General features: G+C 40.9%; 1 protein-coding gene across 8 annotated transcripts; it reads left to right on the top strand.

Annotated features, from left to right (window-relative positions):
- RNF14 (ring finger protein 14) lies at positions 1-16,590 on the top strand. 8 transcript variants are annotated; one of them, XM_036116404.2, is made up of 9 exons: positions 1-111; positions 2,501-2,676; positions 4,082-4,251; positions 5,307-5,458; positions 8,203-8,730; positions 9,565-9,793; positions 12,374-12,546; positions 13,510-13,640; positions 15,181-16,590. In XM_036116404.2, the coding sequence occupies exons 3-9, from the start codon at positions 4,098-4,100 to the stop codon at positions 15,236-15,238; spliced, it is 1,425 nt and encodes a 474-aa protein (XP_035972297.1). In that variant the 5' UTR covers positions 1-111; positions 2,501-2,676; positions 4,082-4,097; the 3' UTR covers positions 15,239-16,590. The 8 variants fall into 8 exon arrangements, with proteins under 8 accessions (XP_035972297.1, XP_035972296.1, XP_035972299.1 ...); XM_036116403.2 differs by having other exon boundaries at positions 32-177; XM_036116402.2 differs by lacking the exon at positions 1-111 and adding an exon at positions 184-458.
- The last annotated feature ends 8,998 nt before the right edge of the window (positions 16,591-25,588 follow it).

Raw genomic sequence — 25,588 nt, 5'->3', positions numbered from 1 at the left:
CGGGCCGCCCCAGCCGGATCCGCCCGGCTCAGCTGACAGCTCCAAACACGGAAGAGGCGGTGCCGAGCGCAGGTTGGAGCCCGGCGTCTGTAGGCCGGCGCGGCGGTGGCGGTGAGGGCACCAGGGCGAGGGCGGAGGGCGGAACCTTCGGGCCCGGCACGGCGGGGTGGCCGGAAGGTACGGTGGGGACCGCGCTCCGGGCACGCGAGGCAGAGAAGAGCGGCCGGGCCGAGACTGCTCAGTGGGCCCGAGCCCCCCGAATCCTGGACGGGGCGTCCCCAGCCGGGCCGGGCTGAGATCCCACCCCACCTGGGGCGCTCAGAGGAGGAAGGGGAAGGTCCAGGCCCTGCTCGTTGGGGACGCCCGGGCCCGGCTCACACCTCCCACGTTCGTACAGCGCCCTCTGTGTCCAAGGGCTGGGGCAGGTAGCGAGGCTGGGGCTTGCCTCCTGGTTGTAGGTGAGTCGCACAGACAACGACTCAGCACGCCTGGTGGTGAGCGGGGGAGATACCCATGGCGGCGTGCTGATTCCGGAGCCTGGGCTGACCCCAGCTCTGCAGTTTGCACGGCGTGGCCTGGGAGAATGAGTAGGATTTTCCCAGGCGGGAGGGAAAGCCGGCGGAGGAGGGCTTCCCTCCCTGGTGTAGCGGTCTCCCGTTTGCCAAGGCTAATATTAAACTTGATGTCTATCTCTCATCTGATGGCGCCGGGGTGTATTCTTGTTCCTGGGTTACAGATGAAAAAACAGAGTGGTCTGAACCCAGATTTAGTTATCTATTAGCGGTGTGACCTTGGGCCCGAAAGGGACTTAAACTGTCGTTTTTCTCATCTGTGTAATGGAAGCAGTAAGAGGACTTGCTTCATGGAGTTGTGGGAATCTAACAGGAGTTAATGCATTTAAAGGGCTTAGCACAATGCCTGACACAGGCTTAAGAGCCCAGTAAGTGTTACTTTTCTTGGTGTTACTGTGAATCCTGCTTCTGGTGGGATGTGGCAGAGCAGTCACTGAACCTTAAGATTCTGGTCCCCAGTTTCAGCACACTGCATCTCACACCCATTCAGTTCCATTTCCCCCCCCCCAGTGTCAAACACAAGGCACTGCTAGATGGTGAGAACAACACACAGATGCATAAGATTTGATACTTGCCCTTAAGGAGCAAATGCAGTCTGGTGGTGCAAGTTCAGAAACTGCTATAATGCAAAGTGCGATGTGATAATGTCATAGGAAAGTTACAGTAAAAAAAAATTGGCTGGATTTTTAAGGATGACATGTAATTGAAAATTTCTACATAGAATGGGGCCTTTGGACGTGGCCCTTGAAGGCTGAGTGGATAAAATGAAAATGAAGTGTGGGTCTGCTATGTGAATTAAGGGACTGGGACCCGGTGACAGCTTTAGAAGCAGGGGTCTGGTGGGGTAGGTTATGAGGAGCTGTTTAGGGGAAACACTGCTTGGAGTAGAGCTTCTCAATCCTAGCTGCACTTAAGAATCACCTGGAGAGCTTGGATAACTATTAATGCTTGATTTAATTGCTCTAGAATATGGCCTGGCTATTGAGAGTTTAAAACGCAGTTCTCCAGGTGATTCTAATGTGCAGACAAGATGGAGAACACTAACCTAAACCAGAATCATAAATTCATCTTTCACCCCATTTATAACTGTTCAAACAGGAAGAAACAGAAACTTAATTACGTTATCATCACGCACTAAGTCTGGTAAAATTGTTTAAGATTAAATAAGTTAATGTGAAAGGACCTAATACAATATAGAGTAGGTGCTCAATAAATGTAAATGATTCTGAATTTCATTCTTAGCTTATTTGGGAGTCACACATCTGAGAATCTGGTTTAAAAATTACCGTTTCATATAATGTTTTTGCATATAACTTCATAGTGTTCTTAGGGCTCTCCGTAACCCATCTGTAGACCACCCTCCCCTTCCCCCTTACTCCCAGTTGAGAAGTCTGGCTCTAAAACTTCCAGAATAGAACTTAAAAGTGTGTATGTGTGCATGCATTTGCACCCTTTTGTTGTTTTGTTTTAAATATCTTGCTGTCATGGTTAAATTGACCTAATGTTGAGTGTCCCTAGCAGGATTAATTCATTAGTAGGTGAGAGGAGAAACTGGAGGGGGATAGGAAATGAAGAAAGAGAAGAAGCTGAAGAGGAAAGAAGAAACAAAAACAAAAACAAACCCAAGAAGATGTTTAGATGTTTGTTATGGGACTTGGTGTGCTCACATCACATATGACCTTGGTATTCCACCTTGGCTCCTCCCAGGGCTGAAGGCAGTCAGATAAGGCTTGTCTCATTGCTGGGGACCTGCAAATACCCCTTTAACCACGTTGCTCAGTTAGGCTCTCCTAGAGAAAGTAATATGCAGCTGTAGATTGGCACTGACTGTGTGTTAGGATGTGTTTGACTTAAGTGGTAATAACAGAAATTCAGAATTTAAATTGGGAGAGTGTCCTAACACCATCTTTTGTATTTTTTTTCTGCAGATGGCAGGATTTCTATAGTATATCTAGTATGAGTTCCAGATCTTGGCCTTTTATCCAACTTCAACAGTCTCATCTCCACCTTCTGGAGGATAAATGGGATTTGCATAAATTCCAAATTCTGAACTAAAAAACAGGCCGCATTGTTAATATCTTTTTCTTCTGGTTGTTATTAACAGGTACTAACTCACCTCAACTGGAACATGTCACTGTGTTCTGTTTGGGATAGGGATGCCGCTTAAGCAGAATCAAGATCATCTGGCAAAAAAATATGTTTTGAAAACGGGGTCATTTTAAATGAACTTGTTCAGATTTTGTAGTGTCACCTTTTATAGTGTCCTAACTTTTCAGTTGTGTACATTTCAAATAAAAAAAAATTTTAGTTGAGAGGGGGCATATTTGCAAATCCAGTTATAGTCCAGTATTTTAATTGACAGAATGGTAATTTGTTGTTGCCTTAATAAAGTAATTTTCGTAGATTCTCATTACATATTTTTCTACATATACGTTATCTGAAATTGTGGTGCATCTCTTAGTTGATGCGCTTAAAAAGCATCGATTTTACATTGTAATTGCAGCATATTTTCATTCTTAGTTTTGCCTAAAATAATGGTAAATCTTATAATTGTTTTGACAAAGTGTTGTATCTGACAAATTTAATGTTCCTTTGCTAGCCTCTCAATTATCTAACCCTCTCCTATAGTATCTGTCTCTGTAGCGTTCTCTAGAACAGGGTGTTCTCAACTGGGTCCCCCTGCTGCACCCCTGGGGGGAGCACATTTGGCTATGTTGAGGGGGAGGCATGCTGTTGACATCTGGTAGGTTGAAGCCAGGGATGTTGGTACACATCCTGTAGGGCACAGGACAGCCTCCCACCACAAAGAATTATTTGTTCCAAAGTGTCAATAGTACTGAGGTTGAGAAAACCTGCCCTAGAGATTTCTGTGCATTTAAAAAATTTGTTGATTTTTAGGAAGTATATCACATATACTTTAATCTTTCTGTGAGCAAGGCACTTTGCTGGTTTGGTGGGCAAGTCAAAATAATTTGTGATTTGTCCTTTTTTTTTTTTTTTTTTAAGATTTATTTGTTATTTTAGGGAGAGAGAGAGAGCTTGAGCAGGAGGGGCAGGCGGTGAGGGAGGGAGAAACTCAAGCCGACTCCAAGCTGACATTGGAGCCTGATGCAGGGCTCAGTCCCCCGACCCTGGGATCACTACCTGAGCCGAAACCAAGAGTCAGAAGCTTAACCGACTATGCCACCCAGGTGCCCCAATGATTGGTCCTTTTTAAAAATTTTTTTTAAATTGTGCTTTTTTTCCCCTAAATCAGTGATACCTAACTGATGAAGTCAGCAATTAGAAGCACCACAGCCATCATTTTTGAAAAAGCTGTTACTATTGCAAAACTACTGGAATGTTAGATATGTCTTATCATTTCTAGTTTAGCAGAAAAGTGAGAAATTTGATTCTTTGCAGTTGTTTGTGAAGAACTTTACCTTTTTTTTTTGTTTGTTTGGTGCCACTAGACTTTTCCAAACTCTGTGCCTTTTCTATTCTTAACTAATTTGAATGATTGTCTTCAGCTCCTCAGAAAATTAAATGTCGTCAGAAGATCGAGAAGCTCAGGAGGATGAATTGCTGGCCCTGGCAAGTATTTATGATGGAGATGAATTTAGAAAAGCAGAGTCTGTGCAAGGTGGAGAAACCAGAATCTATTTGGACTTGCCACAAAATTTCAAGATATTTGTGAGCGGTTAGTTAATAAGATTCTCTTAAACAGATTTTTCTAAATGTTATTCTCAGTTTCTTAGTGTTCCCTGAATTATTTGCCATCTTGTGTTTATGGGCATTAGTGGTAGATGGTAGTATTACAGATTGAATGCATGTTTCTATTTTAATTGAAAATTGGACTGCGGGTAAGTAGTTCTCAATTTGATTCGCCTTTTGACCACTGAATTGGGATATTATCCTGCATATTTCATGCATTCTAATCGTCTAACTAGCAGTTGATCAGCTATGAATCATTGGCTGTTAAATAGGGATAATAAAAGAGAAAATGACATAATGTATGTGAAAACGCTTGGAAGGTTTTAAAGTACCATGGTGGTTGTTAATACTATTTGGTTTCCAGAATCATTTCAACTACCATAAACCTGTGACATATGCTGTTACTCTGTGACCTTTTGCTTCAGAAAAAAACCAAAACTGCTGCTTTTGATACAAACTCACAGAAGACTTTGGTGCACACTTTCTCAAAAAGTTTCTGCTATAAAGGCATTGAGTAAAGAAAGTAAGTGTGATCATTTAAAATGAAACTTTGATTGTGAGAGTGTTGTGTGCTGTATCTGGCCCTCAAGCCTGAGATCATTGTGTTGGCACAGATTCTCCCAGCTATGATTCATGGATAGTTGGCACATGCCGCTCTAAATTGGTCATGGCTCTTTAATAGAAATAAACGTCCTTTTCTCTAGGTTGTGTCTGTAATCATCTAAAACAACAACAAAAAGCAAACATTGGTGTATTACTTGCCTATTAGTTAGTGTTAGGAATTGTACTGAAAAGCGTATACGAGAATAAGTTATGTGTCTTCATTAGAAATTTCATGGTGCTTAGGAGATTTCTCAAGGGCTTACAAGATTTTTTTTTAAGGTGGTGGCTACGAAGTGAAAATTAGGAAATAGAAAGTGCTTTGGGGGAGGGTTTTTATCCCCTCAACTAAAGCATTAGTCTTTCTTGAGCACCGCTCAACAGTAGTGGACACTCAAGTGCTGACCAACTGATTCTTTCTAATCTTTGTTTTTGGTTCAGGCAATTCAAATGAGTGTCTCCAGAACGGTGGCTTTGAATACACCATTTGCTTTCTGCCTCCACTTGTGCTGAACTTTGAACTGCCACCAGATTATCCATCCTCCTCCCCACCTTCATTCACACTTAGTGGCAAATGGCTGTCACCAACTCAGGTTAGACCCGAAACTTAATTTCTCTTATCCATTTTTAGAAACTTTTAAAAATCATCTTTAATTGAAAACTACCTTGATGATCTTGAATTCAGTGCATGAAGAACAAATGGCTTTGATTTTGTAATTTTTTTCCCCTTGCCTTCATGAATCCTAATGTTAATGAATTGAAAATGTTGGGTGTTTTAGAAAGGAATGGCAATGATTAGGATGACTAATCACTATGAATTGCAGTAGGAATAATTTTTAAGCAAGTATATATGTTTTTCCCTATCTTGCTATTTTCCTATTTAATCTGCATTGTAATAGAGACGATAAGGTCCTCCTCATTTTCCTTAGATGTTGGTATTACTTTTTTTTCTTAGTTTCTTATCCATTCCTTAAATGAAAGATTTAACTGTAATTAGGAGGGCTAAAATTGAGCTGATGTAGTTAGAATAAACAGAGTTCCTAAGTAAACATAGTAAGTGCTTTTAGTTTTAGAGATCTGTGTATTAATAACAAATAATTGTTGACTGGTCTCCCATGGATGTAAATGCACACAGATAGAAATGTGTATGATTCCTACATCTCCTCTCTCATGAACCTCGTATTATGAAGCCTTCATTTCCTCCAGCTTACATATCCTTTTTTAGTAACAACCTCGGCTCTTGATTGAGATGTAAATATGACTTGAAGCTAATATAAAGTACTCTGGGATAGATAATGGATCAATAGCAGCTACTTTTCTAGAAGTCATGATGAAGATTGATAAGCTGATGTATATTAAGACAAAAGCTGTCAGAGTTACTTGACCTCAAGGAACAGCTTGTCAGTTTTTCCCTTTTGATCCATGGAGTTTTCATTCTACCCCACTGGCCAGTCTAATCTTTCAGATGAGAGTCCTTTTGTAAAATTGAGCTTATGGTTTAAAAACAAAATTTAATTTTAAAAAAGGATAATACATGTCAAATAAAAAAGGAGTATTACCTACCATTCTGATAACTGTGCCAGAGGAAATATATGCAAGACAGTGGATTATTTGCCCAAGAATAATATCAAGGCTGTTTGACATTTAGATCACAGAGAGTTGACTGAATTATTTAGATATTGATAATCTCATTTCTCCAGAGAGTTCTTGATACTTTATATCCGTGCATGTGTGCACATGCCTACACACAGGCGCAAAACAAGGACCGATTCACTGAGAGTGTGGTTGCAGTTTCAGATTCCAGCCAAGCAGCATCTACATACTGCTGGGTCTTGGGAGTGTGAGGAGAAGAGAGTTGTTCATTATTCTAAGTGTTACAGCTGAAATTACAATAGAATCCTCTATCAGATAAATTCTTGTGCATATGATTGACGTTTTAATTGGCCTCATATTCCTTCTTGGTTCAGTTCTTGTTGTTTGCTGGGCCCTGATTCCTTGACATTGTGAATCTCACTTGTTGATAGAGAAGTTGACACATAGTCCTGTCTTTCCCTGGATTGGGGTTGGTACAGAGAAGGGAAGTGAGGTTAGCCTCATAGTATTTTCCATTATACTTCTCCCACTATATATACAAACACAGTCTCTCTCTCATTCTTTTCCTCTTTCAATTCCCCCGACCTCACATTTATGTGCACCCCAGCTGCCTCTTTTGAGAGTGGCTGGAAAAGAGGATGGAGTAGAACGGCTTCTTCATTGGACTTGGTGGCTCAAATAGCACTCAGAGCTCCCCATTTAGTATTTAATAAATTTTACACATTTCAGCAGGTTTCTCAGAAGTATGATTGATCCTAGAAGCATATTCATGTAAATGTGAGAAAGCGTTTTGCATGGTATTTAACATAATAAGTTTTAAGTTCAGGAAGTGTTTATGTTTGTGCCTATGTAGGGTTTAGTGAATGGCACTCTGTAGAGCAAGGAATAGAAAATGTGGTCCTTTTTCACTTGTTATTTAAATTTACACAATTTGTCTGCATCTGGAAGGCTTATTTTTTATGTTTAGCTAAAAAGAAAAGCTGCTTATAATTCCTGAGCTCTACTTACCAATATTTTACATTTCTGATGGAAAATCCTCTTATATTTCCCTTTCAAATTGAACAAACCACCTTTAAAGAGGAAAAGTCAAAGTAGTTTAAACTTTGGTTGCTTAGCTTAGGAAGTGAGAAACCACATTGAGGGCTTATAAGCATGTCCAGGTTCCATATCAGTCTGTCTCCCTCCATTAACCAGGATCTCATGTAAGCCCAGATTGCTTAGTTAAAACCAGCTTGTGAATCTGACTAACGAGGATTCTGAGGTTGGATTCTGTTAGTGATTCTTTCACATGAGTTGACTTTTTGATGGGACTGAAAAAGTTAAGAATTAATACTTGGATGATGTTTTTAAACTGCTCTCCTTCTAACCATTATGCAGGGTACCTACAGGAGTAGGACTCCAAAGGAATAGAAGTAGTTCATTTTAGAGGTCCATCTTTTTCTCCTGCATGAGATAGGTAGCAATACTAAAACAACAAATACAGACAAAATCCTCCATTTCAGTGGCTCATATGTAAACCTGTAGTCTTGCTCTTTCTCTCATTTTCAGGTTACTTCTTTTAGCTTCTGACTGTGCGTTCTGCTGTGACTCACGTTGTTGAATAGTGTAAGAAGTGCTCCACTAAGATCACGTTAGGAGTTGTAAGGGCTTAGCTTAGAAGTTAAAAAGATTTCAAGAGAAATGAGGCGTTGACAGTATCCTCACCTTTCCACACTCACCAGCACCCTCCTGTGCTCTCTCCTAGCTCTCTGCTCTCTGCAAGCACTTAGACAACCTGTGGGAAGAACACCGCGGCAGTGTGGTCCTGTTTGCTTGGATGCAGTTTCTTAAGGAAGAGACCCTAGCATACCTGAATATTGTCTCTCCGTTTGAGCTCAAGATGGGTTCTCAGAAAAAGGTGCAGAGAAGGACGGCTCAGGCCTCTCCCACCACAGAGCTAGATTTTGGAGGAGCTGCTGGATCGGCTGCGGCTCAAGAGGAGGCTGTGGATGAGAGGGCTGTACAGGATGTGGAATCGCTGTCGAGTCTGATCCAGGAAATTTTGGACTTTGACCAAGCGCAGCAGATAAAATGCTTTAACAGTAAATTGTTCCTGTGCAGTATCTGTTTCTGTGAGAAGCTGGGTAGTGAATGCATGTACTTCTTGGAGTGCAGGCATGTGTACTGCAAAGCCTGTCTGAAGGACTACTTTGAAATCCAAATCAGAGATGGCCAAGTTCAGTGCCTCAACTGCCCAGAACCCAAGTGCCCTTCGGTGGCCACTCCTGGTCAGGTAATCCTCCACTCTGCTGGTAGCCGCTTCCTGATTCTCTTTCACAAAGGAGGCATCTTCTCAGGAACTTCCTTGATAGGGCTCCTCAGGGCAGGCTGAGGCCTTAGAGCCAGCCCGCAAGTAGTTTCAATGTATCCATCAAGAATGCCTTGGTCTAGGGGCGCCCGCGTGGCTCAGTCGTTAAGCGTCTGCCTTCGGCTCAGGTCTGGGATCGAGCCCCATGTTGGGCTCCCTGCTCCACGGGAAGCCTGCTTCTCCCTCTCCCACTCCCCCTGCTTGTGTTCCCTCTCTCTGTCAAATAAATAAAATCTGTAAAAAAAAGAATGCCTTGGTCTTACTCAACTGTTGAAGCAAATGTAAATGCTTCCTCTGCTGGCCTCGGCATGAGCAGTTCTTGGCAGGGATGAGTGTCAGAAAAGTAATTCTAACGTGTTCTGGTGATTTACTTTATCTGCTGGGATCCCATCAACCTTGGAGAATCACTAGCCTGCCTTTGTGTGAGGTTGGGATCCGAAGGACATATTCCTTGGAATGGTGAACAGAATCAGGGACAGCATCCTTGGTTTGACCTTTTTTTTTTTTAAAATCAACTTTATTAACCCATAAATGTACCCATTTAAAGTGTACAGTTTGCTTAGCTTTGACACACGTGTAGACCCATGTAGCCACCATCTCAGTCAAGGTATAGACTTGGCCACATTTGGTTTGATTTTGAAGTAAGAGAGAGAGTTTTAGTTCATGTGCATCTAGTTGGCACCAGCATTTTAAGGATCTCCTCAGAATCAGAACTGGTTGGGAAATCCTCACATTAATGTGTTTTCTATTTCCCTCCAGGTCAAAGAGCTAGTGGAAACAGAGTTATTTGCCCGTTATGACCGCCTTCTCCTCCAGTCCACCTTGGACCTGATGGCGGATGTGGTGTACTGTCCCCGCCCGTGCTGCCAGTTGCCTGTGATGCAGGAGCCCGGCTGCACCATGGGCATCTGCTCCAGTTGCAATTTTGCCTTCTGTACCTTGTGCAGATTGACTTACCACGGGGTCTCTCCGTGTAAGGTGACTGCAGGTGAGTTGTCCCTGTGTGAACTCAATTCTCCTGTCCTGTGCACGCACACACACCACACACACACACACACACACACACACACACACCACACACACACACACACACACACACACACACACACACACACACCCCGCCCCAAGAAATTAAAGAAATTAAATCATGCAATTTGGAATTTTTCATTCAACAGGTATTTTTGTTTCAGTTACTGTCCTAGGCTCTGGAGATAGGGTAGTGACCAAATACCCTCATGGAACTTAAATTTTAATGGCGGAGACAGGCAAACAATATAAGAATATTAGATGGTCGTAAGTGCTATGGAGGAAAAAAAAGGAAATCAGGGACAGGATATGAAATGTTCTGAAGTGGCTTGGGATTTTACTTAGGGAAATAAAGGGAAGACCTCAGTGGTAAAGTGGTTTGAATAAAGACTTGAAAGAGCTAAGGAAACAAGCCATGGAGTTGGCTGGCGGGGGTGGGGGGGAGGGGAACATGACAGAGAAGGAATGGCAAAGTAGTTTCTATCTATGAACATGGGATAATGCAGCTCCTGGTTGGCTGATGCAAGACCGTCTTAGCTGCCACCCTTGTTTCCATGGCACGTATGTCTGATCAGCCATCAGGTTCTTTATCATTGAGTCCAGGAAAGCCTCAGAATCTTCCTCAACCTTTAGTGCTTCAGAAGCATTTATTGAAGCGGCTAAGGAGGTGAAACCTATTTGTAATTCTGATCTAAACGGGTTGAGAAATCAGGCCTCTGACCTCAGTTTAACTGGACTTTGATAGCTTAGTCTTTCTTATACTAACAGGGGTAATGATAATAGCTATTTCACAGGGTTATTTTAAGGATCAAATAAACTATCATAGTGCTACTTGGAGCTCGAATTGTTCTTATCACTGGTCTGTGACAAGATAAAGAAATGGAGAGTCAGGGCTAAAAAGTTACAGCGATTTCACAGAGTAATTTTATGTCAGATCTCGTAAAAATTTAAGCTTAGGTTTCTTGTCCTTTTATAATTTTTCTAATAATTCATTTGATTGTATTTTGCAAAAGTTTTGGTCCTTGGCAGAGTGGTGGGGGAAAAACTGGTTCTTTACCATGGATAGTTTGAGAACAACGGGCTAATCTATGTAAAATGCAAAATAGTAACTGTTAATGTCATTATTACGATAGTTACTAATTGCGCCTATTAGCAGAGTGTTACTACCTCCAACAGAGTAACCCTGACTGATTCTTCCAGTTGCCTAGAGCTGAGTCTTGTAGTGGGTATGGGCAGATGGGATGGAGAATTGCTTTAGACTTCTGTAACCTTATCATCGAGAGGATGAAGTATGTATGTCTCAGGTGTTTCACGGCCTTTGTGGAAGAAATCAAAGAAGCTTGGGGCCTTCAGCAAAATTGAGAATCTCTTTCTGTATCTATCTGTATCTGTATATATCTGTACATACTAGCTACTACTATATAAAATATATGAACTACTAACAATTATTTTGAGAACGTTAGAGCAATAATCTCTGTCCTTAAGAAATCTGGGAACACAAAAATGCTTTGAATTTTTAGAGGGATAAAAACGACAGGATAAAAAGATACATGTGTGCTCCATCTAATTAGAGGTGATGGAGCCATGGGAGTGCACAGTACAGAGAAAGAAATCTTCCCCAAAAGATCCATGGCATAAAAAGGGAGTCAGACGTCTAAATAGTACGAGGAGAGTAAACTAATAAAACAACTACAACACTATTGAGAGAGGTCTTCAGTTAATCGTGTTGAAAAGTTAAGGTGATAGAATGTGAACAAAAGCCTTTGTCTACAAGTAAAGCCCTTGTGAATGGCTGCCTGTTCCATCTGAGTTAAGTGATAGAACAGTGCAGTGAGGTTGAAGAGTATCAGGGGAAAGTTTGACAGGAGGAACTTTTGCAGTACCTGTTGGTGGTAAATTTTAGTCACTGACTTTTTTTTATCTACAGAATTGAACAGTCTTTGCTCTTGAGCCAAAGATGCTTTTGTTTACTTGGTAGGCCTTGTTACTGTCAGATGATGAATGATGCTGACTTCGTGGAAAATCAGTGTCTCTTTCAACCTTTGTGTCTTTTAGCTAAGTCAGTCTTTAACTGTATGCTACTAGTTGCCCAAATGTGCCAACATTAATAAGTCAGAATCAACAAAAAAGATGACCTCTTATTCTAACACCTTGCTCGAGTCCACCTTCTCTAGCTAGCGCGTTCTTTTACGTTCTTTGTCATTTGTATGTGTGTCATTTTTACCTAGTTACAACCTAAATCTGCCTTTTTCTGGATTCTGTAATGAGTATTTTAATTGAGTTGTAGCCATCTCATAAGTTTTTAATAACTAAATATGTCATTAAATGGCTCTTTCACATGTGGCTCTTCCCTTGGACATTTAATTTGTTTGCCATTGTTATAGGCATCTCAATGCTTATAACTGTACTTTGGATTATTTCCTCATGATTAAAGTTCCAGTAATAGCATTATTGAATAATCAAAGGTTATGACCATTTTTTAATGGTTTTTAGTCAGCTTTGCAAAGTTGTATAAAAGTTAATTTTCCATTTCACTTTCCAGAGAAATTAATGGACTTACGAAATGAGTACCTGCAAGCAGATGAGGCCAATAAAAGATTTTTGGAACAGAGGTATGGTAAGAGGGTGATTCAGAAGGCACTGGAAGAGATGGAAAGTAAGGAATGGCTAGAAAAGAACTCAAAGAGCTGCCCGTGCTGTGGGACTCCCATAGAGGTAAAGGTTTGGGCCGGACTTGGCAGACAGACTTACAGGCTTATTAGGATTGCCTTAAGAAGCCTATTAATTTTATGACTAAGAAAGCACATTTATTAAACCTTCTTACTTGTAAAATGCATATTCACTAGTAAATATTGTTATTGATCTTAAATGTATGTAGACTTACCTTTTTAAAATGCTTTCATAGATTGAAAATTGTTCACACATTTTATCCATAACAAAATTGAATGGGTTATGAGAAAGCCCTAGTAGAGCTACAATTAACTCTTAACTCATCTACATGATAAAAAAAAAAAAAATCAAGCCTGACTTCTTAGAGCTATTTATCTGGAACTTAACACACCTGCTTAAGAAGTATAAATTTAGGAAATGAAGACATTTTCCTATTAATCTGAGCCAAAACAGACATTTAAATCTATTGCTTCTTGATAAAATCGTAGTATGTTTTAAAGTTGGAATTTATCTTTGCATTTGGTTCTCCTATTCCAATCCATTATATCTGAACCGTACCTGGTGGTGATTCCCCAGTTACTCTATTAAGGAAACTGGCATTCTGTTTAACCACGTCAGACACGCTTCAGCCCTATATTACAGTGGAGGACTTGGTACCAAGTGTTTACTTAGATTTGTGTAAAAAGTTTAAAGTCACACATATTAAATCCAGACGTTTTAATAATAATTTACACATTGGGTTTATAATGTACATGTTTGGTTTGTGTCTACTGTTAAACAGAAAAGATTTGGGGAAGTATCTAGTTGTGGGTACACCTGCTAAATATTTGCTGTATTTTACTTGCAACAGAGGAAAGCATTTCATAGTTACAGTGTGTTACCTGTATGTCTCAGCCCTGCATGGGGAAAAAGGAGATGACGAGGAGAAGGTTGTACTCAGTCTTTTTGGCATGTGCTTTTCTCTTTTGCTTTTATGGCCTTGATATTATTCTCTTTCTTTTCCACCAGAAATTAGATGGATGTAACAAGATGACATGTACCGGCTGTATGCAATATTTCTGCTGGATTTGCATGGGTTCTCTCTCTAGAGCAAACCCTTATAAACATTTCACTGATCCTGCTTCCCCGTGTTTTAACCGGTATGTATACGCCATCCTCTGGTCTCAGCAGCAGTTTTTGGTACTCATTTGTAGACCACTTTGCTTAGAGAATTCTCTTACATATTTTCTTACACATATGGTCTTTTATATTTTCTTGAAAGTGAGTTTATGATGAGAAATATGCTATCTGGAAATTTTCTTTTTTATCCTCTACTTTTTATAGTGAAAATTTTTAAACATACAGAAGAGGTAAAAGTTGAAAGAGTATGATTACTAGGATACCGTCTACCAAAATGAACAAGTGATAATATTTTGTCATATTTGTTTTCTAATACTTGATCCTAAGTTGGAGATAGGATGCTTTATCTCTAAATACTTCCACATTGTCTCCTAAGATAAGAAAATTCTTCTACATAACAACAATACTTAAATTGAACAGTGATGGCATACTATCATCTAATAAACATGTTTTCAAACTTCCCAGTTATCCCTAAAAAATCTTTTAAAGCTGTTTTACTAAACCAGGATATAGTCAAGTTCGAACATTTCATTTGGTTCTGTCTTCAGTCTCTTAATATAGAAGAGTTTTGCCCACCTTTTTTCATATGTGTTGAGGGGAACGTTGACATTTGAGAGAGCCCAGCCCACTTGTCCTGTAGAGAACATCTTACTTTCTAGAGTTTTGCTTCTCCCTGTTGTCTTTTAGTTTCTCTGTCCTCTCTGTTTCCTGTAAATTGGAAGTTAGATCTAGACTGAGTTTGAATAGATTTCGAGTAACATTTTTGACAAGCATACTTGTGTGCTTCATATTGTGTCCCATTAGGTCCATAATGTCAGGCTGCCCCACGTTAGTATGCCGCTCAGTTCTATTGTTTGCTCCACTGTAAATGTAAGTTTTCTTTTTTGTTGTTAGTAAGTAATCTCTGGGGTGATTTCTTGGCACAGTGTGAATATCCTGTTTTTCAACAGCTCTGATTTCAGCATCAGTTGATGACCTTTGTGAAGAGGCATCTGTCTAGTATCTACAGTCATTGGTGTTACTAAATTATAAGAGAAGTTGAAGAAACAAGCTCTGTCTGTGAATCATTGTAAATCTAGTGTTGAAAATTGCATAAATTTTAGGTAACATAGGGAAGGAAAACAAGTTGGCAGCTATAAAACATTATACCAGAGGAGAGTACAAGGACAATGAAGCAGAGAGTAGAGTGATTCACATGTAATGGAGTTACGGTGGTTTGGAAGAGTTCCCCTTCTAGATTGCCTGACTTCCCCAATCCTGGCTTAATTCCATTTACTGTGTATATTGAGTATCAGTTTTTTGAAACCCACTTCCAATTATTGTTAATCCTTGGCCCTAGAGAGGTTGTCTGGATCTGAAAAGGGCTATTCTTGTAAACTTTAAGACAGCTTGTTCAGAGGGAGCCGGATTTCAGCTCTCCCCAGTGTAGTGATTAAAGGAAAGGAAAAGATACACAAAGGTATCTTCAGAAGAGTACAGAAAGTAATTTTGAGAGAAGGAAAGAGATGATACTAAGTTTTTCCCAAGTGTCTACAAATGTACCTTATTTTATGCTTCCAGGTTGTTCCATGCTGTGGATGTTAATGGAGATATTTGGGAAGATGAGATTGAAGACTAGTTAACTCCTCCTACTCAAGATAAGGAAGTGGAATGGTTTGCCCTAATCTTTTGTCGAGTACACAAAGTAACTTTGCAGGATATTTAGGGTACTGTTAATTCACTCTGCCTTTGTAGAAGATGTGGAAGAACGAGGTTTATATTTTCGTGTGGTACTACTGATTAAGGCACATTCTTATGTTTTTCAGTGTAACATAGAGAACATTATAAGCCAAAGGTTCAGAAAATGAAAACTAGAGAATATTAAATACTACAGTGTGCCCGAAGCTCTGAATAGTTAAAAAGTAAATATTTATTTTCTTCCCCAAGCTTTAGGTGAGGAGAGGAGTAAAGCATTAAAATTACAGTCCTTTTTATCTGAAAGCATCCCTCTAAGGCATTGTGTGGGAGTCCCCTCAGTACTACTCCTTATAACTGGGCTGGGTAGAAAGAAGCCTTATTAAAATTGTACTGAGAGCCTGATCTCATTAACTCCATGTTACATTCCTTTGAACCTACGTTTCTGCCAAGTTAGTTTTCTTTGGAGGAAGCCCTTTACTCTGTAACTGATTGGATGGCCCAGTGTCATTTTGATCTACTGCTTTTCAGAATAGAAATTTATAGATAATTTAAAAAATATTTTTAATGCCACAAACACTGTGGGTCACGTGGTATTTATTAGTGGTGTGCAGTCCACTGGTTTTGAGCCAAGTCTAGAATTTAATGATACTGGCCCAGAAGAATGTCAGTCCCATTCAGCTCTTCTGGGCCGTAGAGCCTAGATCCAAAATGACTTGTCTTTGCTACCTTTTGTTCTACCTTCTCTCCCTTCACTCTTACCCCACCTTCCATCTGTAAGGACAATTTTAATATTAACTCCAGCAGCTCATATTTTTATTTCTGCTGGAGTAAGAAAAAGCCAAGTATATTCCCAAGCTGAACAAGCTGTACTTTCTTGAATTACCTCCATTTTGAACTCCAGTAGTTCCAGTCCTCATTTTCTGGATTCTTTTTAAAGGTCTTCTCTAATGAGCTACGGAAATTTGGCTTCCTACCCTTTTTTGTAACAGCACTGTTTGGGGGGATAATTTTAATTCCTAGATCCCTGTTTCTGGGTTTTGATGGCTTTTTGAAAAATTGTCTTTCCTTATGGTTTGGTGAATGGCTTGGTAGCAAAATAAGATTGTTTGAAAAAGAAGACAGAGGGATACAGCTTCAGCTGTGAACATGTTCTTTTTTCCCAAATTGTCATTGAAAATTGGGGAATCACTTTTAACCATTTTATGTGTGTGTGTATATCCAGAGTCAGCGAAGACTGTTTCTGGATTGTCAATGAGGCTGCTTAATCTTAAAATAAAAGTAATTTAAAAATTATCTTATAATCAGAGCAGAGTTCCTGCTATCTGTCTCCAAGGCAACTGATCACATTTTAAAAAACTGTATGGCGTGTAACACATATTCTTAAAGTGAGCAGAAAGAAGTCATAGAATAGCACCTCCTTTCTTATCCAGACTCGTGACTGAACTTAGGTTTTAGTGCCCATATTTTGTTTGAACCATATGGTTCATGAGCTTTCATTTTGCACATTTTATAGAAGAACTAAAGTTAAAGAATAAGTTGAATATAAGAAATGGAAATTAAAATAATTATACAGTATACACCTAAGAAGAGTGGCTCCGTGATTGAATAGGAATTCCGTGGAGATTTTTTTAGTAGTAGCCATTCAGAAGCTCCTCCGTTCATGGACTAGTTGTTATTTGATAGAGGTTATTTTATTTTAGGCTTTTGCACATTATGTTGATGATATAGTGGAAGTAGGAAAGAAAGCTTCATCATGAAGTTTTGTGAAAGAAATGGGAGGTTTCTCTTTCTTTATGATTTTAAAAAACACAGCAAGTGGTTAGTCTCAGACTTGTTTGTTCATTTGAACGTTTCATCCTTTTTTCCTTAGGTACAAAATCTTCACCCTGCAATTTTAACAAAGACAATAGGGCTTGTAAAGTCTTAATTTTGAGGCATGAGTTATGAGGTAATTTTAAGATGGTGTAATTTTGGGTAGAGTATTTTTGTCTCTGAGTAAAATGAAAACTTGGGATAACCCCCTGAATGCCCTATGAAATACCTGAGTTTGTGGAAGGTTGGCATATCAAGAAACTATGTGATAGAACAAAGGGTTTTTTTGTTTTTTAAAGATTTTATTTATTTATTTGACAGAGAGAGAGGGAACACAAGCAGGGGGAGTGGCAGAGGGAGAAGCAGGCTTCCCGCTGAGCAGGGAGCCCGATGTGGGGCTTGATCCCAGGACCCTGGGACCATGACCTGAGCCGAAGGCAGACGCTTAACGACTGAGCCAGCCAGGCGCCCCAGAATAAAGAGTTTTATACTTAGCTTAATTTCATGAAGGCCTTTATTTTATTTTATTTTTTAACAAGTGGGCCAAGATTTGTCCTACATTGACATGAACCTCATGTGTCCTTTTGGTGAGAGTGAGAGAGCCAGGCGTCCCTGTACAGACTGCCAGTTCATCGTGCTCAAAATTATAGTTTGAAGAGGCTGCGTCTCTTGATTTAAATAAAAGTTTTGAGTCTAGAACATACAGATGAAAATAAAGCTACTAAATAACTTTTAAAGTCAAAATGGAAGTTTTTGACTTTTTAAGCTTGTGACTGAACTGACTTAAGGGCCCGCTTTTGTCATTTGAATTGCATCTTGTCCCATTCATTTTTTTAAGTAAACATTTTTAGAAGTTTCAGATTTACAGAAAAATTGCAGAGGTAGTACAGCGTTCCCATATGTTCCATGTTTCCATTCTGTTACTGGCATCTTAGCACAGTACATTTGTCACAATAATGAACATTATTAGTAACAAAAGTCCGTACTTGATTCAGATTTCCTTAGTGTTCTCCCGTTGACCTTGAGCTGTTCCCGGGTTCCATCCAGAATACCACATACTACCTTTAGTCATCTTGTTTCTTCGGCTCCTCTTGGCTGGCACCGTTGTGCCATCCACTTTTGTTGTTAGTATGACTTAAACATCCACTGGATTTTGATGTACCTGGATTGGTCAGGACCTGAAAACCTTTTCTTGGAGACTGATGACCTAATCCTAGCAGGCTCAGCAAATCATTGAATTTTTTTTTTTTTTTAATGTCTCTTTGTGGCTTTAAATCCGTTATTTCTTAGGACACTTCACTGGCTTTGTATGGAGTTTTAGTCCATGTACCAGTTATGGTCATTTTCCTACTCAGCTTCATGAGGAAATCATCAAACTGGATAAGTTTGTTGTTGTTGTTTTTTAAAAGATTGTATTTTTAAGTAATGTCTGCACCCAGCGTGGGGCTCAAACTCCCAACCCTGAGGTCAAGAGTGGCAGGCTTTACTGACTGAGCCAGCCAGGCGCCCCGAAACTGGATAAGTTGGTTAGACTTGTGGATCATCTGGACCCACAGGTCTCTGCCCTGGTGTGAGAGGATAAGCTTGCAATCTCAGCTAAATACGGATCCAGTGAGTGAGCATCAAGTGGACACATCTCTTGCTATTGAGAGGAGAGGAGATGGATAATGAAGAAAACACTTGGCGGCCCCTTTGCTAGACATAGAGCAATCTCAGCAAGATCATTTTTTTTTTTTTTTTTAGTTTATTTAAGTAATCTCTGCACCCAACGTGGGGCTCAAACTCGTGACCCCAAGATCAAGAGCCACTCGCTCTTCCAATTGAGCCAACAAGGCACCCCAGCAAGGTCATTTTTTAGTAGTAGAAGGTTCTAGTTTACATTAGAAATCCCTTAATATACTTAATTTTTATTTATTTGTTTAGGTTAAGAAAAAAAGTAGAGTTAATTAGACGGGATAATCATAACACCATTCATTCACCAACAATTTGGAAGGAAATTTTGGAGATCCCATCGAGTATTAACTTTGTCATAAGCATGACCTGCAGGTGGCAGCCATTCTCATGTTATAAAAATGCAGTAAATAAGACAGTAGTATTTTGTTACAGAAACAGGTTTATTTTGGGGATTTTAATTTTCCTCCTCGTGTTCCATTATCATCTGCTATACACCCTTGTAACTGGAATGGCATCTAGTGATACCAGCAAGGCAGGAACAGCAGTATTAACCAAAAATGTAAGGCCACTTAAAACTATACTTGAACCGTAGTTGGCATTCAGTTGTTACATAGAAAGTGTCAGTCCTGTTAGTAGCTCTTGTCTCCATCCACTGAAGGAAACAAATTAAGTTCTGTCTGACGCCCCTAAGTATCACGGATGTGGTACCCTCTGACACTGGTAAGAATAGCCAAATGGTCTGCTCCCTGAACTTTGGCTCAATAAAAACATTTGCTGGCAAACCAGGCTGAGGCTTTGTGGTCAGAGAGCTGGCTTTGAGGATGTTCTCACCACTGTTAGTGATAATTATCAACTTGGAGCATTCACAACCTAGCCTTCGGGTAAATACTCAGGTCGGCTAAAGGTTTACCACTCCAAGGATTCGCATACTTTTCTGAGCCAGAGGGCGCTTTGGAGAGGACAGGGCACATTGAAAACGTAGTGAGATTCTGATGCCAAAGTTGTAAATACAAAGTCAGCACAGTTACTTCTTTTCTTTGCTTGGCTCTTTTTTCCCCCCTTCATTGAATCAACAAACACACTAAACTAATATTAATGCAATGTCACTGCGTAGGAATTTAAAAGATGATTGTGTGTCTTACTCTCATTCCCATTCCATTTCTTGCAGCCTGTTGTGTTTCCTAGTATTCATTCACTTAACAAATATTTATTGCACACCTCATGATGGGCCTTACTGTTTTTCTAGGTGCTGAGAATGTAGCAGTGAATAAAACAAACATAAACCTCTCCCCTTATGCAACTTAAATTCTGATGGAAGGAGAGAGACACTAAGGAAATGATATGGATTATCACAAGTAAAGTGCTATGGAGAGAAGTTGGGAGAGGCAATAGGAGTTAGGTGAGGCAGAGTGATGGTGGAATTTTCAAGAGTGTAGAAGATTTCATCAAGACAGCACTTGGACAAAGGCTTGGCAGTACCATGTGGGCACCTGGGAGAAGAGAGTCTGGATAGAGAGAGCAGCAAGGGGAAGGGCCCTTGGAGTGAGAGCATGTTGGAGGACTCCGGGCATAGCATGGCGGCCAGTAAGAGCTGAAGTGGACTCAGGAAGAGAGTAGTAAGAGGTGGGATAGGAGAGAATAGCGAGAGGTGAGATGGTGGAGGCAGACTACTTGAACTTGGGCTTCTAATCTGAGATGGGAGCCTTTCGAGGGCTTTGAGCCATACGTGTGATAGGGTCTTAGGTTTTAGGAGTGTGAGCAAGGGTAGAAACAGACCAGTTAGAAAACTACTGCAGTAACTCAGCTGATAGGTGCAGGTGGCTTGGAGCACTGTGCCGGCACGTGGAATCCTGGTAAGTGGTCAGATTCTGGACTTAACTTGAAGGTAAAACTTCAAGGATTCACCGATAGATTGCATGTATAATACGAGAAAGTGAGGCATCAGAGTTGATTTCTGGCTCTTTTTGTCTCTGCAGTTGAGATGGGAAAAGCTACAGGTGGCAGAGATTTGCTGGTGAAGATTAGGAATTTATTTGTGGATAGATGAGTTTGAGCTGCCTGGCAAGGATCTTAATGGAGAGAGATGTTGAGTAGGCAGTTGGGTATTGTAGTCTGGAACTGAAGGGAGTCTCGGCCTGAAGATGGAAATAGGGGAGTCAGTGTAACAGATGGTATGTGAAGCCATGAGACTGGATGAAATTACCAAGAGAGTGAGTTGTATGGGAAGAAGAGGTCCAAAGACTGAGTCTTGGAGCCCCCCCAGATGCCACGAGTTCAGGGTGATGTGAAGGACCCAACAGAGGAGACAGCGAGCGGCCAGTAAGGTAAGAAAATCTGAGTGTGATGTCCTGGAAGTCGTGTCAAGTGTGAAGGAAGGAGTGGTCAGCTGTCCGTGCAAATAGGTCAAGTAACAGGAGCTCTGTGCATTGACTTAGTGATCGGTGTGGCCGTTGGTGACTTTGACAAGTGTCAAAGTGACAAGGGAGGTGAAAATCTGGAGTGTGTTTGGGAAAGAATGGGGTATCCTCACAATAAGAAAAAGTGCTAAGCAAACTGAAAATCAACTTTTCTTTGATCCATCAAAGAATGGAGATCACAGGGAAACCACCACAAAAACTAAAGAAAAAAGAAAATACAGATCACTTCACTGAAAGGAGAAGCTGCTGGAGCCAGTTATCAGGATTGAAGCAAATTACTGGGGACTGAATGTGGACTCGCTTGAGAGTTTAAAACTCCTGGGAGTTACCCTAAGGGGACCCCACACTGTGGTGGGTTTTACCTCCAGAAGTTTCCTTAGGTTCTCAATGTGAAGATGGCAGAAAAATCCCCTCCTGCAAGGTGGAGGGGGAAAGTAGCCATTTCAAAATACACCCCGACTTTCTGTTTCCATGGCAGAAGGCCGTGCTCAGGGAAAACTGCTTTGCCCGAGTCTTCCCTGACCTTGGAGAAGAGCAGCTAGATGGCTTAAGCCCCCTCTATCTAGCCTTCCTGTCTCACATAAGAAAAAAAAGGCTAAGACATTTCTGAAGGTTTTGGCCCAGGGACTCCATCTCACTAAAAAAGACAAAACAGATTTAATCCTAAGATACAGAATAATTCTCCCTAGTACCATACCATCAGTAGGGCTCCAGTATTACAACAGTGGATTATAGCTTTTGAGAAGGCTACAAGACACACACTCTATTTCAAGAAGGAGTTTCTAGGGAAACCCAAACACAGAAAGGGAAGACAAAAACAAGGACACCGAAGGAAATCAGAACTTCTGACAGTAGATTGAACACAGCCTAGCTGCTAGTCGTGTAAACATAAAACCTCACACTCAAGGCCCATTGACCTCAGTTCCTGTTACCCAGTATATATCATGTCCAGCCTCCAATAAAAAGTATACAAGGATGCTAAGCAAAAAAAAAAAAAGTCTGATAAAGCAAGCATCAGAACCAGACTCAGATATGGCAGAGATTTTAGAGTTATCAGACTAGGAATTTAAAGTAACAATGATTAGTATGCTGAGGTCTCTGATGGAAAAAGTGGACAATGTATAAGAACAGATGGGTAATATATATAAAAGATGGAAACCCTAAGAATCAAAAAGAAATGCTAAAAACAAAACCAAGAGAATCAAATACCTTTGAGGGGCTCATCAGTAGTCTCAAAACACCTAAGGAAGGACTCAGCTTGAAGATATGTCAAGAAAAATGTTCCAAACTGAAATTTGAAGAGAAAAAAGGAATAATGTTTTTTAAAACATATGGAATATCCAAGAACCGTGAGACAGTTACAAAGGTATAACATATGGGAATACCAGAAAGGGGGGGCAGAGAGAGGAGGGCCCCAGTAGAGGTAACTCCAGAGGCTTTGCAATAAAGGGGATCAGAGAATGAGGCTATTATAGGAGGGGGCAAACGGGGTAGAGTTTTGTTTTTAGGGGCGCCTGGGTGGCTCTGTCTGTTAAGCATCCGACTCGATTTAAGCTCAGGTCATGATCTCAGGATCATGAGATCGAGTCGTGTTGGGCTCTGTGCTGGGTGTGGAGCCTGCTTAAGGTTCTCTCCCTCTCTGCCCCCACCCCGCAGGCTCACGCATGCTCTCTCTCTCTCTTCAAAAAAAAAAAAAGTTTTGTTTTTAAGGCTTGTTTTGTATGCTGATAGGAGTGATCCAGGAAAGCAGGACATTTTGATGCTGCCGGCGGGCGGGGTCTTGCTGGAACAATGCCCTCAAGGATGCAAGAGGAGGTGGGATCTAGCCCACAAGTGGAGGGACTGGACAAGGAGCAAAGTATGAGAGGAGGGCTGGCAGGTGGGTGTGTGTGCGATGGTGAAGCTTGTGGAAGTTCTTTCCTGATCGCTTCCATTTTCAAGGTCATAGCTGAGAGACAAGCTGGGGGAAAAGCGGGTGGAGGCTTGAGGCCTTATGAATTAGTCTTAGAAGAGCCTGAACAAACTGGAGGAATATAAGGTGGTTGCCAGCTGGTGTTAAGACCTCCCTTAAAGCCCAAATTACTATGTTCTATTTATCATTATTACATGACTCAATATTTTGTCACAATATAATTTGTTGGAAACGTATCCCTGCTTCACTAGCATCTCATCACAGTGAGGATTGGGGTTCCCAGGAATGAGGCATCAAAATTGCATGGTTAGATCTCCTTAGTAGGCCAAGTGGCTACTCTGTTATCATATAATATGCTATTATTTCCCCTGGTTATTGTGTATGGTCATTACTCTTGGGGGGGGCGGCTATCAGGCATATAGTTGAACAAATTTAACAGGTGCCTTCTAGATCTCAAGGCACCGAGAGGGATGGGATAGCGCAGTATTTAAAGTCCGCCTTGGGGTGCCTGGGTGGCTCAGTCGTTAAGCGTCTGCCTTCGGCTCAGGTCATGATCCCAGGGTCCTGGGATTGAGCCCCATGTCGGGCTCCCTGCTCAGCAGGAAGCCTGCTTCTCCCTCTCACTCCCCCTGCTTGTGTTCCTCTCTTGTGGTCTCTCTGTCAAATAAATAAATAAAAATATTAAAAAAATAAAAAATAAATAATAAAAATAAAAAATAAAGTCCGCCTTCATGACGCTTACATTTTGTGGGGAACAAAATACACATCAGGTAGTAAAAGAGCAGGATGAGGGGGTAGGGACTCTGCATTGCTACTTGATATTGAAGGGTCAGGGAAGATCTCTGATAAATGACATTGAAGCAGAGACCGAAAGGAAGGAAGGGAGTAAGCCTTTGATATATGTGGGGGAAATAGTGGGCCAGGCCTTTGTATCCATCTCTACTTTCTAAGCAGATTAAGTAGAAGAGGTGACACCCATTTATGTCGACATGCGGCCGCTTTTTACGAAATGCAATAAAACGTTAAAACACATCCACTCCTCTCTTGCTGAAATAGAATACCATTTATACTTAATAATACCTTTTTCCTCTTTGAGTAGCAGATTTGGGGTTTTACAGATTCAACTTGTTCCACTTAGCTGTATTTAATATTTCCTTACTGATCACGTTGTCGCAGCCTGGCCAGTGGGAGCCCCATTAAACTGGCTGCTTTGTGCTCTCAAATGGCCTCAAGCCTTTTTTTTTTTTAAGATTTTATTTATTTGACAGAAAGACACAGCGAGAGAGGGAACACAAGCAGGGGGAGTGGGAGAGGGAGAAGCAGGCCTCCTGAGGAGCAGGGAGCCCGATGTGGGGCTCGACCCCAGGACCCTGGGATCATGACCTGAGCCGAAGGCAGACGCTTAACGACTGAGCCCCCCCCCAGGCACCCCTGCCCCAAGCCTCTTTTAAAGCACCCTTGTTTTTTGGCAACAGGGTATTCCAGGCCCGCTGTGATCCCCGCCCCAAAATATAATTAGCCCTTTTCCACAGAGCCCTGAGTCGAACCAGAGGCCCAGTCTGGCGCAGGAGTGTGCATCCCACTTGATAGGCATTAGAACCGGTTATGGCAGGATGACACTGCTGTTGGGCCACCAGGGAAACAAAGGCCTGGGAAAGAAAGCTTTTTGAAGGTCCTGAGTTCGCACAGGCATCTCCAGAGTAGCCATCCTGACTAAATTCTTTTTCATTTCATTCTAATATAATTTTTTTCTAGAACATACCTACTTAAAATGTAATCCCTTCTTTACCAGATAAACAAAATGTGGTATATCCGTACCACAGAATACTGTTTAGCAATAAAAAGGGACTACTGATACGTGTTAAATGGATTAACATTATGCATCAAAAACATGCTCCGTGAAAGAAGCCAAACCCGCAAGATGCCATGCCGTAGGATTCCACTGATACGAAATATCCAGAAAAGGTAAATTGTAGAGACAAAGCAGATCTGTGGTCACCTGGGCTGGGGTAGGAATAGGGAGCTCTTGGGAGGACAGAAATGGATGTGGTAGGAAATTGCACAGCTCCACAGACTAAATAAAAATCACTGAGTTTATATTTAAAATAAGTGACTTTTATGGGCACATAAATTATATCTTAATACAACTGATAAAAAATTAAACCCTTCTGCCAACTTCTACTTGTATCTCAATTGGTTATATTGACCCAAGATGTTCCATTATATTTACTTTTCTAACAAAAAACCCACCTAAACCTATTTTCCATACCCTGCAGTTTTTATATCCCTCCTGCTCACAAGTCTCCTTATTCTTTGTAGAAGCCATATCCTTGTTTGGATCCCAGGTACAGCCGGAACATCACAATTTATTGCTCATCTGCTCATTGCCACCATTTTCCACAGGTGCTTCATTTTTACGAACTATTTTCTTTTCCCTCTGATGACTGAAGAGGTCAACAGTTGCCACGATTGTGCC

Source organism: Halichoerus grypus, chromosome 2, assembly GCF_964656455.1.
Source record: "Halichoerus grypus chromosome 2, mHalGry1.hap1.1, whole genome shotgun sequence".
Taxonomy (NCBI): domain Eukaryota; kingdom Metazoa; phylum Chordata; class Mammalia; order Carnivora; family Phocidae; genus Halichoerus; species Halichoerus grypus.
This window is presented reverse-complemented; position numbering and strand designations above follow the sequence as displayed.

Coding starts and splice junctions, on each gene's coding strand:
- RNF14 (XM_036116404.2), top strand. CDS start 4,098: ATGTCGTCAGAAGATCGAGAAGCTCAGGAGGATGAATTGCTGGCCCTG. Junction 4,252..5,306: donor TTTCAAGATATTTGTGAGCG/GTTAGTTAATAA, acceptor TTTTTGGTTCAG/GCAATTCAAATGAGTGTCTC. Junction 8,731..9,564: donor CGGTGGCCACTCCTGGTCAG/GTAATCCTCCAC, acceptor ATTTCCCTCCAG/GTCAAAGAGCTAGTGGAAAC.